At 36.4% G+C, this 19016-nt stretch overlaps 1 protein-coding gene across 1 annotated transcript in view; it reads right to left on the bottom strand.

Annotated features, from left to right (window-relative positions):
• gmds.L (GDP-mannose 4,6-dehydratase L homeolog) overlaps positions 1-19016 on the bottom strand; it is a 347082-nt gene that overhangs the window by 214710 nt on the left and 113356 nt on the right. The window contains exons 5-6 of the mRNA NM_001086883.1: positions 8430-8622; positions 7369-7473 (exon numbers count right to left, since the gene is read on the bottom strand). Of these exons, the coding sequence (NP_001080352.1) occupies positions 7369-7473; positions 8430-8622 (298 nt within the window). The remainder of the gene's footprint in view (positions 1-7368; positions 7474-8429; positions 8623-19016) is intronic.

The following is a 19016-nucleotide window of genomic DNA, read 5'->3' as shown; positions in this document are numbered from 1 at the left end:
TGAACCATTTAATCCAACCTCTGATCAAGGATGAATAAAACTTACATATACAGTGTTCTCTCTCTCTCCATCTGATCCGTACTTATAACTTTATGAAATGTGGATTTTTTTTTCCATCTCAAAACAGAAAGTATAGAGAGGGAGAATAATATATTTCAGTAATAAACCTAAAATCCAAAACAAGATATATAAATATGTGCACTTGCATTTCTCATTTCCAAACACTACTGCTTGGCAATTCCTTCAGTGACATGAGGCCAATGATAAATATGCACATATCTGCTGTTGACTTTGTTGGTTCGCTTAATTAATTTACCACAATTTATCATTACTGGTCCAAGCACACCTGGAACTTATCAGCATTTGTTTTTGTCATATGCCTTTTTTAGTACAAGGCTCCCCTATGTGAAATAGCATGGGTGGTCCAGCTTTAAATGTACATTTCATAAATTAAGAATTATTTCTTGTCTTATGACTCGCATGATACAGAGGTAGTTCCTGCTATCACACATCACAAAAGTTGATAGTTAAAACGCTATTTATTTAGCAAATGTTTGTATCATTTGGAGAACTATAAACTATGGACTATATTATAGCCTCCAGCTGAAATCTAAAAAAATAGTCAATAAAAGGCAGCTAGAGCTCCACAAAGGATTTTGCTAAATTTATACACAGAACTAGTCTGAATGTATAGGAACTAAAATAAGAAAAGTCTAACACTGGGCAGATGAATTTAGAAACAGTCAAGGCAAAAGAAACCTCTCTTAAGCTGGCCATAGATGCAAAGATCCGAACGTACGAATCGAGGATTCTTACGATTTTCGGACCGTTTGTGGAGAGTCCCGACATTTTTCATCCGCCGGAGATCGGTCGTTAGGTCAATCGGACAGGTTAGAAAGTTTCTGTCGGCTGCCGATAATATCTCTGCATGTATTGCCAATTGTACGATTTTCAGTGGGAGACTGTCACTAGCTTTTGTTGGACATAACTTTCATACGATTGCTTTCAGGGGCAGAACATCAGCTGATCTGTTCTTTTCTACTTTATTTGATCTGAATGGTTAATGGCAGGTCGGAAGATAAGGAACTCCGATCGTTCGAGGATTCGAACGATTGGATCTTTGCATCTATGGCCAGTTTTAGGGTTCTTAGAGGAGCAGCCAGATTGACCTTACACTTGACAATCTCACATAGAAAGAAAGCGGGAATATTGAAAAGAACAAATAGTAGTACAACTGGCAGCTTGTTTGCAAGTATTGTGGGGGTGGGATTAAGGAAGGAAGCAGGCTAACTGATAACAAAGGTGCACTTTTAAGTCAGCAGATAAAAATGCACAGTAGCTTTAAAAAAAAAAAAAAAAAAAATCAAACACCTTTCTTTCCACAGTTTTATGTAAATGGAACTTTATACAATGTATAAGAACAGTTTTGGAATACTTTTTTAGTCTTTCCCAAAAGAAAAAATCCTCTCTTTCTCCAGAGTGCATCTGTAAATGATCACAATCATTATTTCCGGCCCATTTTTAAATTACTATTGTGAAAAAAACCTAAGATATGAAAAGTGGATTCTAATTACATTCTAAATATTATATTCCGATATCTATTTGCATAGAATACAATGCAGACAATAAGCAGAACCGTGCTAAGAACTAGTGGTAAAAGCGGCCAAGAGAGTATGATAAATATCCTCACACATGCTGTGCAGCTGCAAGACTATTTGTTCCCTTAAGAGAGTTTTTTTCATACATGTAGTTATTTATGTACCAAGAATAGACTGCACCAGCTAGCTATCAAACAAATCTGGCTGTCTGAGGAGAAAAGCAGAATAACTGTTCAAACTTTTTATAAAACCTTCATCTATGCTTATAAGCATGGCATGGGAGAGGTCAGCCAGCCAAAGGAAATCTTTACACTGATGTCATCAGCACCTTACCCTGGGAATATTTCTGCACATGTAATGAACATGGAGCCTGGGAATCTGGAAATGTGATAGGGACTCAAAGCCTGTCCTTTTGGCCATAATGCATTATTAAAAAACATAGAATGTAAAAAAAAAAAAATCCATAAAATATAATACAAATAAAACCAGACTCAAATGCTCAGTGCAGCAATATTTTATAAAACGAAATAGATTAAGGTAATAAAAAAAGAGCAAAACTATAGCAGAATATTGTTATAAATAGAATCATATTGAATCAAAGAGAAGAGTAAAATGTCTGCCAAATGTAAAGTTTGGTAACTATTATTTTCTTTTTCACCCCACAATTGAAATGGTGGGCCATCTTACCACTTCCTGGTATTTGTATTCTTATTTCCTTGGTTTTTTTTTTATTTGTTATTTTTTTTCCCAATGCAGTGCTACAGAATATGATATCCTTATTAAAAATATCTTTCTTAGAAAGTGATTTTTTTGAACCACCTTCTCCAATAATGGTTAGATACCAGTACATAACTAGATATGGACAGGAGAATCTCCTGCCTCCCTATCTTACTTAAAATGAAGTCTCTTAAAGGACCAGTAACATCAAAAAATTAAATTGTTTTACAGTAATAAAAATATAATGTAGTGTTGCCCTGCACTAGTAAAACTGCTGTGTTTGCTTCAGAAACACTACTATTGTTTATATAAATAAGCTGCTGTGTAGCCATGGGTGCAGCCATTCAAAGGAGAAAAGGCTCAAGTTACACAGCAGATAGCAGATAAGCTCTGTAGAACATAATGCTATCTGTTATGCATTATTTATCATATTCATTACTTTAAAACACTTTCAGTTTTTGGTATTACTGGTCCTTTAAATAGAGATGGACATAAGTACTTGTAAAATGTGTTTCATGCACTCTAGTTGCTTTGTGAAGTATTACACAGGACGTCTGCCAATCTGCAGAAGTAAAGTGTTGTACTATTGCCTTTCCCAGTTTATCGCATGACTTACGTTTGGATTTAAATCTAAGCAGGGGCGCGCCACCAATGAGGCAAGTTGAGAAACTCGCCTCAGGCGGCAACACCGGAGAGGTATCCAGGGGTGTCAAAAAGTCGCTCCTGGTACCTTTAAGAGACGAATTTCCGTTTTTTAAACAGGGAATTCGGCTTTACTATTGCGAGAGAGCGCAATCGCGCTCTTCGCAATAGTGTTCCTGCCGGCGAGGGGGGGCGGCATTGAAGGAACTGCCTCAGGCGGCGCAATAATTAGAATCGGCGCTGAATCTAAGGACACTTATTACCTTAACATAAGTAAGATTACACGTTCAGGGGGACTGTATGCTTGTATCAAGGTATCACAGGACATCATTTAATTTACCAGTGTCTTTTCATTTAAAGTAATATTATACCAATGATGTAATTGAGCATATTGATGTATCAATTTCAGGTTGTAGTATGGTATAAGATCTGTTATCCAGAATCCCGTTATCCAGAAAGCTCGAAATTACGGAAAGACCGTCTATCATAGACTCCATTTTATCCATATAACCCAAATTTTTAAAAATGATTTCCTTTTTATTTCTAATAATAAAACAGTACCTTCTTCTTGATCCAATCAATCCTATTGGGTTGTATTAACATTTAAATGATTTTATCAGTAGCGTAACTAGAGGGGGACAGGCCCTGGTGCGTAACACGAGGGTGCGTGACACGAGGGTGCGGGCCCTGGCCCGCTCGCACCCCCTGCTCCCCCGGTAGTTCCACCACTAGATTTTATAGTAGACTAAGGGGGTTATTTACTAAGCTCCGAATACCAGATATTCCCTGAAATCTGAAAAATTTCGGATTTTATTAAACCCAGAGGGCTAAAAAGCCCGAATATAAAAACACGGCATCTCAAACCTGTCGAGGTTGCATAAAAGTAAATGGGAACAGTCCCATTGATTTTTGGTTGGCTGGAGCTTGGTATGGAGCTTTCGGGACAAAAACGTGAAAATCTCGCTTTTCCCACAAAGGTAATTTTCCGGGAAAATGTAATAATAAATAAGCATTAAAAACCCGAGAGGGTTAGATCGGAGTTTGTAGCAGCTGATATTGAGATAAATTCAGACCTTGATAAATATCCCCCTAAATGTATGACGATCTAAAATACAGAAAGATCTGTTATCCAGAAACCCCCAGGTCCTGAGAATTCTGGATAACAGGTCCCATACCTGTATTGTCAAATTTTAAGAAAGTTAGCATGTTTCAGTTAATATTTCAAGTGCTCCCATACACTTAGGGGCAGATTTACTAAGGGTCGAATATCGAGGGTTAATTAACCCTCGATATTCGACTAGGAACTAAAATCGTTCGACTTCGAATATCGAAGTCGAACGATTTAGCGCTAATCCTACGATCGTACGATCGAAGGATTATTCGTTCGATCGAACGATTAAATCCTTCGAATCGAACGATTCGAAGGATTTTAATACAACGATCGAAGGAATATCCTTCGATCAAAAAAACGCAGGCAAGCCTATGGGGACCTTCCCCATAGGCTAACATTGACTTCGGTAGCTTTTAGCTGCCGAAGTAGGGGGTCGAAGTTTTTCTTAAAGAGACAGTACTTCGATTATCGAATGGTCGAACGATTTTTAGTTCGAATCGTTCGATTCGAAGTCGAAGTAGTAGTCGAAGGTCGAAGTAGCCCATTCAATGGTCGAAGTAGCCAAAAAACACTTCGAAATTCGAAGTTTTTTTAATTCGAATCCTTCACTCGAGCTTTGTAAATGTGCCCCTTAACTTTTGTACGCAGAAAACCCTGTTTGCTGAGCCAATAGGAGAGTAAAAGAAGAATTACTCCAGCAAGAAAACTTTAATATATCATCTTCCAAAATTATACTACATAAAATATAATAATTTTGGTCGCAAGAAAGCACCTGATTCTACAGAGCAATCTTCCAAGGGTGTGCCTTTACCACACAGACTTGTTGTGAAATAGAGGCTATTCTGCATTATATAAGAGATATAAGCAACCTGGGTGTTTATCACAGTTACAGGACAAGTGTTCATTGTCTCAGAACCAGTACAGGGGGAAATACTGGTTGCCGGGAACACTGAAGATATTGTTTACTAATAACCACTTGTTGCTGGCACGTGGGATTTCCTGATGCTAAGTATCTTCATGGATTCCACAACACAAGTAATTGGTTCTTCACATTCAGTTAAGCAATGAATTTTAATGCAACAATTCAGCTTTCATTCCGATTTTCTCATTACTCACCTTTATCTCCAAAACAATTTCACTACATACATGAACACAAAGGTAAAACAATATTTACATGTACATGCACTATATACAGTACATGCACAGGTCAGGCATTTGATCATATAAAACTTACATTGGGACTATTTTGCTTCTCTTTATAAAGGCTGTGAACAGGCAATATTGAATGACTCCTAATTAACCTCAGTGCATGTGTACTGCATTAAAGAGGTTGTTCACCTTTGACATTCAGTATATTATCATCATCATTATATATTACAAAATGCCTATCCCTAGCAACTTTGCAATTGGTTTGCATTTATTGTAGTTTTGAATTATTTGGCTCTTCTGACTCTTTATAGCTTTCCAATGGCTTCAGCAGCCAAAAAACTGTTGCTCTATGAGGCTACAACTTTATTGTTACTTTTTTGTTACTCATCTTTCTATGCAGGACCTCTCTTGTTCAAATAACTGCCTGGTTGCTAGGGTAAATAAGACTCTAGACACAGACAGCTGCTCAAATACCAAACTGGAGAGTTGCTCCAAAATAAAAAATGAAGACCAATTGAAAATTGCCTTAGAATAGTAAAGTCTATATCATACTTCAAGTTAATTTAATGTTTAAAGGGGTTGTTCACCTTCAAACAACTACTTTTCAGACAGATCACCAGAAATAAAGCATTTTTTCAATGTGTGACCGTTTTTCTAATATTGAAGAGTAAAGTGTCATTTTTCACCTTCAGCAGGGAGTCCCCGACCCTGTAAACTATTTAAAATTGATACATTTAGTTGATACATTTCTTATCTTTGTCCCTGCTGAGCAGAATCTCTGGGTTTCATTACAGGCAGCTGTAAGAATTAATACAATAGTTGCTAATACTCCAGCGATGCTGCTGAGAAATGTATCAACTAAATGTTGCAAAATTGTAACAGTTTAGAATCTGTATCTTAATTACTGAGCTGCCAGACTCAAACAACAGAGACAGGAACATTCAAGTTTAAATTTAGATTTTGGAAAAACAGTAAAAAATAAATAATGGAAAGTAATTGAAAAGTGTCTATTTCGGGGGAACAATTTTAAAACAACTGAACTGAAAAAAGTGTTTAGAAGGTGAACAACCCCTTTAATGTTATACGATTTCATGCTTCACTCAGAAAGGAACTTTTGTGAATGAAAAACCATATATGTAAAGTGATGTACAAGTGCAATACAAATAAAAGCTAAAAAGGTAAATATCTAGTAACTATGAGGGCTTTGATATACAGTCATCTTATTTACCACCTCAGAATATGGGAAAATATGTGTAAATGCTACTCTGTCTGACTAACATTTAAGCAGGAGTTTTAAGTTACTATATCTCTTTCTATATTCAAATTTTGAATAACAATATTTTTGAAGGGTTTTTATTCATGGGCCAATGCAGTAAAAAATCTTAGGTTTGTCTATATTTAGGCAACAAATCAGGCGTTTGTTTTCACACAGCAGTAAATGCAACCTCCTTATTGGTTGCTATGGGTTACTAGCCAAAGTACCAAATTTAAGACCATTTATTACATTCACCCCATTGTCTCTAAGAGAGAGAGCTCAAAGAGAATTTGCTCAAGTCACAAATATAATTGCTGATATAATCAAGACTGCTTTAGTTAGTCAGATTAGATACAGCATTGAAAAATATTTATGTTAATTTAAGAAAAACTATTTTTGTGTAAGGTTATCTAAAATAACCTTACACAAAAATAGTTTTTCTTAAATTAACATAAATATTTTTCAATGCTGTATCTAATCTGACTAACTAAAGCAGTCTCTATCTAAAATACCCATAAATGTAGAAGATTATGGTGCCTTATAGTAAAACAAATACCACATATACTGGAAAAACAGAGTAAGCTTGTAAAGTACAGTATACAATTTTCTTTCAAGCAACTTAGATGTTCTGCTCATGCCAACAGCAGTCTTGATGCCCTATGTTCTTACTTCAGAGCATTTAAATTCTCACTACAATACATTGGAATCTATTGCACTAGATCAAACTGGTGATCGGTTGGTGTTGGTTCCTGCATTGTATTTACACCATGTTACTCCACAGGCTTCTTACAGAGTCAAAATATCTCTTTATAACTACATATGACACAAATTTACACCCATGTACAAACTTACATGCATGCACATTACAATTAAGGTTTTAAAACATGTTTTCTAACCTCTCCTTGGGCTCTCATGGTTGAAAAGGATGCCATTAACAGCAAATAGATTGTAGGCTTCACGGAAGTTAACCACAATCCAGTAAGCATAGAGTTTGGCTGCCCCTGTAGAGAGAAATATTAACATTTTACAAACCTAAAAGTCAAATACATAATTGCTCTGCAAATACAGTTTTGTTTTACATATGAATCAGTGAAATCGCGTTTAAGTCTTTTCTTCCAATTGTTCCTCTCTGCTTGTATAAAAGTAGGATGTAATATGTGTTCATGTGTTTTTTCCTAGATATAAAATACATTTTACTGCATCATCAACATCCCTTGGATAAGACCTATATTCTCAGTCTTTATACCACAGCCTCATTAGGCTCGCCTAAGCTCTTTAAAGGAGAAGGAAAGGCTATAATTAAGTAAGCTTTATCAGAAAGGTCTATATAAATACACTAGTAAAACCTCAAAGTAATGCTGCTCTGAATCTTCTGTCAAAAGAAACACAGCATTTCTTTCCTTCTATTGTGTACACATGGGCTTCTGTATCAGACTTCCTGTTTTCAGCTTAAACATCCAGGGCAGGGCTTGAGCATGCTCAGTTTGCTCCTCTCCCCCTCCCTCCTCCCATCCCTGCTGTAATCTGAGCCCAGCTCTATGAGAGAGAGACTCAGGCAGGAAGTGATTTCACACCAAGCCAATATGGCAGTTGCTATCCTAAACAGAGAACACTTCAAGAGCTGTTTACTCAAGTATTGTAAAGCATTCTGCAGAATAAATATAGTGTTATAGTGTGCACTGTTGTGGCTAATCTATTGGCAATAAACTGCTTCAGTAGCTTTCCTTCTCCTTTAAGTAGTGTCACCATATTTTAACAATAGAATAGCATAAGGAAGGCGAATGGCCAGTGTAAGTGTGGTCAGCACAAATTATCCCAATATGAACGTTCCCTCAGTAATATCTAGGTTATTTAACCATCAATACACAAATGAGTTTAGATAACCCCACAAAATCAGTGCAGAAAACTATGTTTTTTGCCACTGTTTCACTAAATCCTTTGTAGGGTCCTTACTTACCATAAGGTGACCTGGGGTAGAAGGGAGTAGTTTCCTTTTGGGGAATTTCCTGAACTTTTCCATAAAGCTCACTAGTTGAGGCTTGATAAAACTTCACTGTATTAATAAGGCCACAGGTTTTCGTTGCATCAAGAAGACGTAAAGTGCCAAGCCCATCAACATCTGCAGTGTACTCTGCCAGGTCAAAGGAGATCTAAATAAAATAAGTATACATAAATTATACAGTTGTGCAAATCATTAGCATTTTTCCAATGTTCTTAATTTCTACAGTTATTTATATGTTAATGTCTGTGTACATACCCATGTATCAACTGCATGAAAAATCATTCATTTAAAAGTGAATGTGTCTGTCATTTAATTTCAGCGGTTAGCATGGGTTACCTTGCATTACCTGGGTTGATCCCAAAAACCTAAAAAAAGTAAGTAACCCCATGTTTGTGCGTTTCCAGCAAATGGTGTGTAAATTCCCTAGATGTCTGCGCTCTGTGTCTCAATCACAAACTATCACCTACTCTGTATGGTAGTGCCTTTCTGGGAAACCTCCACACAATTTTGGTCCTGTATCTACACCTTACTTCCCCCAAACAGCTCACCGATTTATCTTAAATTAAAGCTTGGGCTGAAAAACTGGGAAGTAGTATGGAGGAGAAACAATGGAATAAGCTTTGGCTAAACGTGAAACACTGTACTATTAACACAATACTGCTCGAAGCAGGATATAAAGTGAATTTTAGGTGGTACCTAGCCCTGGCTAGAAATTTGCTCCAACAGCTTCTGACAACTGCTTCAGGGGTTGTTCCGAGATGGGCATTATGGGATACATTTGGTGGAGCTATCCCCAGGCAATCAGGTTCTGGTCTTGAGTATATATAATAATATTGTCAGTATTGCATGTGAATTTGAGGAAAAACCCATATGAAGCATTATTTGGTATAGTACCGGAAATTCTAAGCAGGGTTCAATTGCGCTCAGTTAACTTCATTCTTTTATCTGCATGACAAACCTTGGCCAAAGCATGGAAGAAAGGGGCAATTAACTTTCCCAACTTGAAAGCTAAAATAGATTGGATATTCATTAACAAAAAACTTACTAGAATAACACTAGATAATTCTAAAAATGTGGCCTGGATTGTTTATAGATATGGGGATACATTTTCTTCTAATCTACTGTCATTATAGATTGTATGCAGAGATAGGCCATCTATTTGCATATTACATGGGCATTTTTCTTTTTTTTTTTCTTTTTTTTTTTCCGTTCCATGTTATTTTTCCTTTTTCCTTTTATGCATATTTGGTTAATTCTTGTTATTAAGATTTAGTTTTCAGATATGCTTTGCATATAAGTACAGCTTAACGATGTATAATACGATGTATAATGCAAAATGTATCTGCGTATACCCAACCAAACATACAGCATACCCGTATCAAATCAATAAAAAAAATTTATTGATAAAAAAATCCCCTAGATGTCTGATATGGCATCAAAATAAACAATGTGAAAAATGGTGTGGAGTGTGCGAAAACTATACAAAATTTTCTCTTGGTACTAAAGTTTCCTACCACACTGCAAAATCATATGGAAAGATTAACTGGCTCCTAACAAAAATTACCCTTGTGCTTGTGTGTTGTGTCTTTAGACAGTAAACTCCTTTAGGACAGGGCTTTGTATGAATGTACTTTAGAGTGATAATAATAACAATGACATGTGCCATATGATTTAATAAAGCTTCTCTGTATTGCACTATAGCTATAAAGAATTTTTAATGAAACAAAAGAGGCAATCATTTTCTGTTCTTTAGCAAGTATCAGGGAAACGTATGCCTTGACACAGTCAGGGTCACAGTAATAGGAAAGATGCCCCAGGCAAAAGAGGAAGGTTGGGGATTAACAAATCAGGCATATCCAACCTTCAGCTGTCTCTGAACTACAACTTTCAGTCTTTGGAGGAATGCTGGGAATTTGCAGTTTAATAGTATCTGGAAGGCTGGAAGTTAGACATCCTGATGTAAATACTGAAAATATCAAATATTAAACAATATCGATGCAGGTCACATGTGCAATGCGATGACTTTGTCTTGCATAATATTTTGGTGCCTGTTAAGAATACCTCTAATATTCTGCTATAAATCGTGAGGATTTTTAGTGCCATTGAAATAACATCACTGATTTAATTAAAATTAATAATTTTATATGACATAACGTAAATTTATCAGTGTAACAGTAATGCAGTTATGGCTAATTCATATCGGATTTTCATTCTATCACCATTCTATTTCATTCTATTACTTATTATACAATGTATTCATTAATAAGTATCATTGTTCACCATTTAGGCTCAGTTATGTTCACTGGTCATGCTAAAAACTTTGAATCACTTCTAGTCCACTTTACAATGTATTGGTGTTAGTTGACAAAACTTCATTCTCCAGGTGGCAAATGGTGTCATTTTTGGCATATTTAGGGTATACATTTTGGCGCTGGGCCTCAGTATTGAAACATTTTGAGTAGCATGAATGCTAATTTGCAATTATAAAAGTAATTTCTGTTTAGTAGATCGACTATAGCATTTTTTCTTGGGCAAATAATTATCGTTTTCTATGGCACTTGCAAAATTAAGTTCTTCCAAAACAATGAAAGCTATTAATTTCTTCCCTTTATAAGGAGATTCCCTGGGGTTAACCTTTTAGTGTCTTTAAGTTACTGACAATCATATAAAACAATATTATTATTATTATTAGTTATTATTACAGGTGTGGGATCCGTTACCCGGAAATCCGTTATCCAAAAAGCTCCGAATTATGGAAAGGCCATCTCAAATAAACTCCATTTTATCCAAATAATCCAAATTTTTAAAAATTATTTCCTTTTTTTCTTTGTATTTATAAAACAGTGCTTTGTACTTGATCCAAACTAAGATTTAATTAATCCTTATTGGAAGGAAAACAATCCTACTTGGTTTAATTCATGCTTCACAAAAAATGGATCAGCATTTAATTCATGTTTAGTAGACTTAAGGCATGAAGATCCAAATTATGGAAATATCCATTAACTGGAAAGCCCCAGGCCCCAACCATTCTGGATAACAGGTCCCATACTTGTATTATCTTTATTTATAAAGCACCAACATACTCACAATGATTTACAAAGATTATACTTAATTGACTTAAGTCCCTGCCCTAATGGAAATTACATATAAGGTTATTAGGATCACAAGTAAAATATTATAATACATTCAAAACAAATTATCATTTATTCCATAAACAGAGTAAAATAAAGACTAGGCATAAATGATACAGCACCGATTAAAATAACGGATAATGTTTTAGCATATTTGTTTTTTTAAATACAAATATGGCTTTAGTCTGATATCAAGGGTCCATAGCTGGAAAGAATGAATAAAGCACAAATACAAAAAACAAATCAACATGTGGGAAGTTGAGAAATATATGCCACTGTATTACCCCTTTATGCAAATCAATGGGAATTATCTATATGCATTTCAAGTACCCCAATTATCTGTTCCTACTGCAGACAATTTAACTTGACCTTATGGTCAACCTTCTTGGTAAAAGTCATTTGAATTCACATGGTAGACAGGTGTTGCAACACTAGCTCTGAGAAACATCAGCCTACTTCCTTTCTGTAATAACCAAGTATTTCCTCTTTGCCTTCTTCTTGCACAATATATGTATGAGATCTATAAAAAAAGTTGATCTTGTGGGATTTCTCTGTAGTTTCAAAATGCTTTATTTCTGATTACAAGCAAAGGTTTAGTCTTCTCACTTTTAAGTTAAGACTACTAGGACACTACTAGTCCATTGTGCTTTACAGAAATATGGAGGAGGATATGAACAGACAGGTAGACAGTCAAGAATAGTACATTAAGATGATAAAAAAGTATTGGTAAAGTCAGATTCTATAGTCCCAGAAGATTTTACAATCTGTAAAGTCAATGACAATGTACCAAACACAACTGAGTTTTGATCACAAACCTTGACTCTTTTTACAGCACAACAAATATCAGTGAGAGCTCAATTGAAGTAGAGAGCTAATTAAAATAACTTTATCAATCCAGATAATACATTTAAATGGATATTCTGCTCATACAACCGCAAGAACAGAGTAGCAGAAAAAGTAAAACAAGCTAAACTGTAGGAATGAGCTCGCTCAGTGGGAAATGAAGGGGATATAAGTTTATTAAGGCAGGCACAGTGCTACAGTCATAAGCTATACAAGACATCTGTTCTTAATAGTGACATTTAATGTTATTTTCATTATCAATATAAGCGCCAAAATCCTAGTGAAATCCCACGTGAGATCAGTCCTGTTATTTATGAATGTCTGAAGGGTTTGAAACACTAAATGACTATATCAACACTTAAATACTGTATCTGTTTGGAGTACAAATGAATATACAGTATATATAAGGAAAACAAGGCATTGACACAAAGGGGTTGTCCTATCTCCCCTCTTTCTGCTGCTCAGAGACTAGATGTGGTACTAATGTTCTTAATTCTTTTACACTTCAGCTGTTTAATAGAGGTCACATACTAATGCACCTGCGAGTGTGGGTGCTCTAAAGTAGATGAAATTGCAAGCTTCTATTAATGCAGCTCATGAAATACTTGTGTGTTTAAACACAGTCCACATGCTTCCAATGCTTCATCCTACCACATCTGATGAATGGTGCACATCTGTGTCTATTAAGGATGGGGAACCCTGGAATTACTACCATCCTGTACCTGGAGGGAGCACCAGGTTCCCACAGCAGATTGCATCAATATGCACGCCAGATGTTTAGCCAGTAAATTAGATACAAACGCCATACTGAAAAGCATGTTCTGGAAGTGACGTAACTCTCACTTTACAAATGCAATCTGAGTGTGGCCACAATTTCACGTGATTTATGGGGGGGGGGGACCATTGCATTGTAGGCAAAAAGAGTGGTGATCTTTGCCCAAAATTGAACTTTGAACACTGCAGTTGCATTTGGAAATGACCTCTAATACGTGCTAATCAATAGCAGTTAAAGATTTAAGTACTGTCGGGGGCTGTTCCGTCTTAGATGAGAGGAGTAGTATTGCAGCAGAATTTCATACAAACTGTATTGGGGAGGGGGGGGAGGCTAGTTAGAAGTAAGTTATGCAAGTCTTCCTAGACTTCTACGATAGCATGCATGAATGTTTTAGGTGCTTGCCTGTAAAAGAAAATGGTTGAATTCTGTCATTATTGCATAGGAAAAGTGACAGGTTATGACCTTGGTGATCATGGAAGGCGAGGGAGAGGGAGGATAAAAAGACCTCTCCTAGTGTGCAGACAAGATGCCATCAGAAGAAATTGTAAAAGGTGGTCTAGGATCAGGACTAGGAAGAAAGATGATCAGGTTTGGTTTAGTTGGGTTCAGTATGCAATGGTGTCGACTCATCCAGGTGGAGATTGCTACAAGTCTATTGGACATTTTAGTCTGAGTTTAAGCTGTTAATGAAGGAGTTGATAACGATATTTGGATATCATCAACATAAAGACAGAATGTACATTAAGTGGAACTGATAAAAAGGTTTTGTGGGCAAAAGCGACAGGAAAATAATAATTGGAAAAGGTAAGAAGAGAAAGCCAGAGTGCAAAGAGTGTAATTGATTTTAGATATGCAGAAAGTTAGTAAGATGGGAAAAAAACATACAATCCAGGACTGTTATAGTCAAGAAAGATTTTTCCTTTTTGTTTGGAGATTACTCTTTGGAATCATAAAGTCAGCTCAGACCAGGCGAAGTGCAATGGAGTACATAGATCTTCCTCAATCTTCACTTCATATTCTGTGAGTGGAAAATGCATCAAAAAACACTGGTGACTTTTCCTTATTTCAGAGTGATAGGCTGCAAAAGTCCTTCGAATTTTTTTTTTTTTTTGGTAACAGGTTTTCTCCATACATTTTCTAACATATGGAACATTAACTTTACAGTGGGCTCATGTGTAGGGCATTACATTGTCTTTATTAAGGTTCCCTGGACATGTGCAATAAACAATGTAAATTTGCTGAAACATATAACATAAAGAAGTCCATACAACTTCAAATTTTCCGTCATATGCAAGTTAACCTGAGCGCAAAATCTCTAGCGAATTTTCGCTAGGTAGAAACGAACGCAAGCGTATCTTCGCTTTGAAATGCTTGCATTACCATATTACCGCTAGAGAAAAGTCACCAGCGTTTTCCACCCAGTATAAAACTCTGCATGTTAGTGAATTGGCGTTGTCGGAGCAAATTTTCACCTGGCAAAGTGTTGTGCTGGGTGCGAAGTGGATGCTGGCGAATTTTCACCGGTTAGTAAATCTGCCCTTGGGAATCTGTAAGTTCATAATGGGGGCATCAAGGTGATACTCTGGTTCTCTAGAAGTACATGTATAAAAATCGAAAATTATGTGTATGGTTTTATGTTGCTGTTTTGTATATACACAAGTTGAGCAAATGAGATACAACAAGATCAAGAGTTTGGTGGATTCTTCAATTGCCAAACTAAAATACTTTATTGCTTTACATGTGACCAACTTCCCAGTATCCATTATCATAATAAACAACAATTTCACTTCTGTAATTAAACAGCCAGAAAAAGATAATTAAATCTTAGGCATCAAGATTTCTTTGTAAATACCTGGAAATTTTTAACCTGACAAAAAATTCCAAAAAAAACCTCATTTAGGTTCCAAAGCAATTCTAAGGCATTTTTAAGCAAGCATGCAAACAAACACTCAGTTTTATTACAAATTAAGAAATTTGCAAATATACTTGTAGGGTATCTGATATTCAGATGTGTACAGTGGGGGAGCAGAAGATGTGATCAATTTGAATAAAGCTTTGGATACCTTGCCCCACAAACCACTGCTTTCTAAACTAAGGTATCTTGGGCTTAATGAAGTCCTTTGCACATGGAGAGAAAACTGGCTACAGGATCGGGTACAGAGGATGTTTTACTTGGAGTAAGGTTCTTAGTGGGGTCCCTCAAGGCTCTGTATTGGGTCCACTTTTATTTAACTTGTTCATTAATAACTTAGGGGAGGGTATTGTAAGTAATATATCAGTGTTTGTAGATGACACAAAACTATCCAGCACAACTAATAGCATCCAGGATGCAGCATCCTTGCAACAGGATCTTGATAAACTGGCAATCTGGGCAGCAAACTGGCAAATGAGATTCAATGTTGATTAATGTCATGCACCTGGGATGTAAAAATATCCAAGCCACTTATATCCATAAAGGATGGCACTAAGCAAATCTATAATGGAAAAGGACCTTGGAGTCTTTGTAGATCATGAACTTGGCTGTAGCAAGCAATGCCAGTCAGCAGCTTCAAGGGCAAAAAGGGTCTTCTGCTGTATTAAAAGGGGCATAGATTCACGACAGGAAGGGGTCATTCTTCCACCGTATAGAGCACTGGTAAGGCCCCACCTAGAAGATGCCGTATGGTTTTGGTCTCCAGTGCTCAAACAGGACATTATTGAATTAGAGATGGTCCAGAGAAGGGCAACTAAGCTGTTAAAAGGTTTGGAAAATCATAGCTATGAGGAAAGACCAAATTGGGGTAGTTCACACGGGAGAAGAGGCACTTAAGGGATGATATGATAACTATGTATAAATATATGAGGGGATCATATAATAATCTCTCTAATGGTTTATTTACCAGTAGGTCTTTCCAGCTGATGCAAGGTCCCCCATTCCAATTAGAAAAAAGGAGGTTCCGATTAAATATTCGGAAGGGGTTTCTTTTACAGTGAGAGCTATGAAGATGTGAAATTTTCTCCCTGAATTAGTTGTACAGGCTGATATATTAGATAGCTTTAAGAAGGGATTGGATGGCTTTTTAGCAAGTGAGGGAATACAGTGTTATGGATGATAGCTCATAGTACATGTTGATCCAGGGACTCGTTGGGGACTAGTTCGGAAGGAATTTTTTTTCCCCTCTGAGGCAAATTGGAGATGCTTTAAATTGGGTGTTTTGCCTTTCTCTTGATCAACTAGCAGTTAGGCAGGTTAAAATACAGTCAAAAGGTTGAACTTGATGGACGTGTGTCTTTTTCCAACCTAACTTATGATGTTACTATGTTACAGTCATTTATGGTGAATGGGTGAAACTAAGAATTGGTGAAACTAAGAATTGTGAGAGAGAAAAAAAGTTTTTCCCCCCTACGTCTACCACCCAAAAAATAACTATTGCTATAGTGACAGCTATATCAAGGAACACAACAAACAAGTGGAAACACTTCTAGCCCTTAAGTGAAAAACAATGTAAGCCACAAAGCTGACCGCTAGGTTTATAAAACAACTGTTTTTAGAAGAGTGATTACATGTGGTTGTTAGAAGCAATATTCTTTGGTAACTTGATACTGGTTTTCCACAGGAGGTCTCAGAGATCTGTGAATGCAATCCAAATGGTGAGCTCTTGTACTATCGTCCCAGATACAGCAAACCCTTGATCCTTGATCTTTTGGCAATGAATGGTTTTACACCTAAATTATATGCTTAGAAAGGTCACCGTAAACGCCCATAAACCTCAGTCTACTGATGCCAGATTGTAACAGTATGTGGTCAGTCAAAGGTTTTTATTTTGCTTTTAAATAATGGAATTCACAGACACATTTGTCCTGTACTGCAGCCTTTCATTATAACATTAATTGATTAAGTTGTTCTGCTTATGTTGTAAAGCTGTATTAACAAAAAAGTTAAATACAGTAAGTACTGAAAAAATAAGCGGCTTACTTTTAAAACTTGGCTTCAATCAAAGGACTTTAAAAAGAGACATCTAATAATATGCCAAAAACACAAATTGGCATGCATCCTTAATCTCACATACAAATTGATTGATGCATATATTCAAACTATGGACAAATAAGGAGAGACATTAATTTCATGAGGAGGGCCACATAAACTGTGATGTTTTACCATAAAGTTGGTTAACAAAGATTTGAGAACCTTTGCCAATAAAACAGAAAAATGTCCAATAAATTATTAATACATAGATTTGTTCAGTACATACATTATTGGTGGCTATACAGGAAGACTACATCTCATAGACAACACAAAATATTAATATGATTTTAAAAGGATGCTTCAATTGGCCTTCGTTTTTTCTTTTGTATAATTTTTGAATTATTGGCCTTCTTATTCTGACTCTTTCCAACTTTCAAACGGGGTCACTGACCCCATCTAAAAAACAAATGCTCTGTAACGCTATAAACGTATTGTTAATGATACTTCTTATTACTCGTCTTTCTATTCAGGCCCTCTCCTATTCATATTCAAGTCTCTTTGTCAAATCAGTGCATAGTTGCTAAGGTAATTTGGACGCCAACAACCAGATTGCTGAAATAAACTGGAGAGCTGCTGAATATAAAGCTTAATAACTAAAAAAAACACAAATAATATAAAATGGAAATCAATTGCAAATTGTCAGTCTCTCCATCATACTACAAGTTAATTTCAAGGTGAACAACCCCTTTAAGAGGAATGTCTATTAGAGCACAGAATAGCAATTGCCACAGTGATGGTGAAGTAGGTTGCAAGGCAACCAGTGAACAAGATCTTATAAACTATAAACATTTAAATGAGAAACTTCTCCTACATTCAATTATTCTTTAGACAATGTAGACATTTAAATTGACCAGTGCACAAAGCAAGATATGTAGGGGCAAATTCACTAAGCGCCGAAGCGCCGAACGCTAGCGTTAATTCGCTAGCATTTGGCATTTTCGTTACTGCGCAAATTCACTAATGAACGCTGGCGTAGTTTCGCTAGTGTTACTTCGCACCCTTACGCCAGGCGAATTTTCGCTAGCGACGTAACTACGCAAATTCACTAACTTGCGCAGTGTACTGAACGCTACCTTTTACACTAGACTTCCTTCGCCACCTCAGACCTGGCGAAGCGCAATAGAGTAGATAGGGATTGTTTCAAAAACAGTCAAATTTTTTTCTAAGTCCCAAAAAACGCTGGCGTGTTTTCTACATGATGGGTGATAGGCTGAAAAAGATCGAAAAATTTTTTGGGGCTCCCCTCCTTCCCCCCTACATTTCCTGACTCATGGCAACTTACCTAGACAGTGGGCACATGTGTAGGGCAAAATAAAAATTTTATTTGATGATTTGAAGGTTTTCTTGGCATTTGTAGTGCTGATACGTATTCCTCCATTGAAATTTGAATTTGGCGCCGTATGCAAATTAGCCTTCGCTAGCGTAACTTCGCTTTACATATCGCTAGCGCAACTTCGCAACCTTACGCTACCCCTGAGCGCAACTTCGGATTTTAGTGAATTTGCGGAGCGCTGGCGAAACTACACCTGGCGAAGTGCGGCGAAGTTGCGCCAGGCGCAACTTCGCCGCATCTTAGTGAATTTGCCCCGTAGTATTTTATTTGCTTGCGTATCAGCAATAAATTAAATATGGATTCCCTGAGACTTCCTGACAAATTGCTCATATTTTAGCATTTTACGGGTTAGTATGAAAATAAAACTTGCAGATTGTACTTTAATTTAAACCTATAATCCCATCATTTGACTAATACACTGGGAATATTTATTAGTAGAATATCTTAATATGCA

Source organism: Xenopus laevis, chromosome 6L, assembly GCF_017654675.1.
Source record: "Xenopus laevis strain J_2021 chromosome 6L, Xenopus_laevis_v10.1, whole genome shotgun sequence".
NCBI lineage: Eukaryota > Metazoa > Chordata > Amphibia > Anura > Pipidae > Xenopus > Xenopus laevis.
Note: the sequence above shows the minus strand (reverse complement) of the source record. Positions and strands in the feature narration are given on the sequence as shown.